At 36.5% G+C, this 2,166-nt stretch overlaps 1 protein-coding gene across 1 annotated transcript; it reads left to right on the top strand.

Moving 5' to 3' along the window:
* Positions 1–84: 84 nt before the first annotated feature.
* LOC121937675 (RWD domain-containing protein 3-like) lies at positions 85–1,876 on the top strand (the record flags this gene model as incomplete). The annotated part of the gene is made up of 2 exons (XM_042481000.1): positions 85–286; positions 1,641–1,876. Coding segments are annotated over exons 1-2 (324 nt in total), but the record flags the coding sequence as incomplete, so codon positions are not given.
* Between the last annotated feature and the right edge of the window lie 290 nt (positions 1,877–2,166).

The raw sequence follows: 2,166 nt of genomic DNA, 5'->3' as shown, positions 1-2,166 counted from the left end.
AAAAAAAAAAAAAAAAAAAAAAAAGTAAATAAATCTTCGACCGATGCGGAACTGATGACGTCGGTGAAAGTACCCGGACGACAATAAGGTCCGGACATGTGTAGCAACATAACAGCGTGTGAATTCACGATGATGTAACAGTAAACAACATAAATTTGGATGAAATGTGACCTTTGACGCCGCGATGTTTGCGTGTGAATGATGTCTGAAGCCGCCGTAGAGGAGGTTTCTGTGTTAGAGTCCATTTACTGCGCAGAGGGAGAGTTTGACCTCATCCGGAAGTCTGGTGAGTCTGAACTTTTCTCTAAAAAACAACATTTCTGTGAAAAAACACGTTTTTAACTGACATGTAAACACAGAGCAAGAAGCTTAAATAAAACCACGTTTCTAAGTAAATAAAGCGTCTCTTCTTATTTCTATTCAGAAACGAGTTTGATACCAAAGTGAAAAATATTTCTTTGTTTCTTTGTTTTGTTTTGTTTCAGATTGTTTCAGTCTTTGCCTGTTTAACCCCTTCAAACCCGAGCAAACTGACTCGATTTCTTAAAAAAAAAAAAAAAAAAAAAGTGGGAGGACGGCAATGAGCAATGAAAGGCGAAACGATCCCAAAATTAGCGAACAATAAAAATATAAAAAATATGAACAATATTAAGAAAAAGTACAAGAAAATTACCTGAAATAAAAAAACAACACAAAAAGTAAAAGTAAAAAAGAAAATAAATAGGCTATAATAATTGTCACATCATTATATGTAATCATGATAGTCATCATCTTTTTATTCCTTTTTTTAATTTAATTTTTTTTAATTCCTTTTTTTCTGTTTTTGAAGGAAATTGCACCGACCCGTTCAGTGCTCACAAGTTTAAATACAATTCTTATAAAAGGCATCTTCGCTTCAGGTTTTAAAGGGTTAACACTTCAGCTTTGATACAACTATGACTCTTTACTACAAAAACAATAAAGTGTTGGCAGACTCATGTTTTGTAATTCAGTCATGTTGAGGGAAAAAAAAACACGGCCTCAGGGTGTATTTGCATCCCGACATCAGAATTAACACTGAAACATTTCCGTTAAAAGGTCGTTTTTTTTTGGCTCATTAAAGCCCCCAAATTTGAGAGGGGTCGACAGACTGTCAGCCTGGCCGATTATCGGGGCCGATATCTGGCATTTTGCTGATTATCTGTATCGGTATTTTGTTTTAATGATCGCTGATAAAATTAATTAATTAAAAATTGCAAAGAAAGTGTCAGCATGGGAGGAAGTTTTACTTTGTAAAACCTCAGAGAGCTATTTTAATTTATTCATTTTAATTAAATTTTCACTTGATTTAATAAAAAACTTGCTGTATTTGATGTTGAAAGTCTCAGTTTTGATTAAAAATCATTTAAGCAAAGTTTTGTGTTGGAGTTTGTTACATTTCTAATTTTATATATTGACAGAAAGATTTTCATTTTTATTGTCCTGAAAAACCAACAACCTCTTTGATCCTCTGGACTCAGATATTTCTGACACAACATTTAAAATAACAATTTTAAAAAATGTAATTCTCTCACTTGTTATTTATCGAATAAAAATTTTGATGCTAAACCTCAAAAACCTAAATTAAAATCTGCCTGTCACTGCTGCGTTGTGACTTCCAGCTCAGGATGGACTCACGGTCCAGATCAACAGCTCAGCTGGAGGACAACGAAGTCTGGACGTGAGTCTGCTGTTCCACCTGCACCCCGGTTACCCCTCCTGTCCCCCCGCCATCTCCGTCTCCTCCGCCCGTCTCTCCAGGACTCAGTGTCTCAGCATCAGACAGAAGCTGCTGGATCGAGCTGCAGCGTTACCACCCGAGCAGCCGATGGTTCACCAGCTGGTGGAGTGGCTGCAGGTAAATTAACGTGCTGTCGTTTACGCCGAAAATCTTCAAATAAACGCCCAATACGGCACATTTTGACAAATAAAGGCGTCTCAGTTGGAGACTCAGGCTGGTGCAGCTCATTTTTATCTGGATGTATAAAATCAGGTTGTTGGCGACCTGCTGAAAATAATATTAGTTTAGCTGCTGAGATCACACACAAATCTGTATTTATGTTTAAACTTTTGTCAATATGGACAAACTACTCACAATGTTAACTCTCCACTACTCAGTCATTCAGTTAATTTTACCGAAACCGTGAT

This window comes from Plectropomus leopardus, unplaced genomic scaffold (genome assembly GCF_008729295.1).
Source record: "Plectropomus leopardus isolate mb unplaced genomic scaffold, YSFRI_Pleo_2.0 unplaced_scaffold27073, whole genome shotgun sequence".
Lineage (NCBI taxonomy): Eukaryota > Metazoa > Chordata > Actinopteri > Perciformes > Serranidae > Plectropomus > Plectropomus leopardus.
Note: the sequence above shows the minus strand (reverse complement) of the source record. Positions and strands in the feature narration are given on the sequence as shown.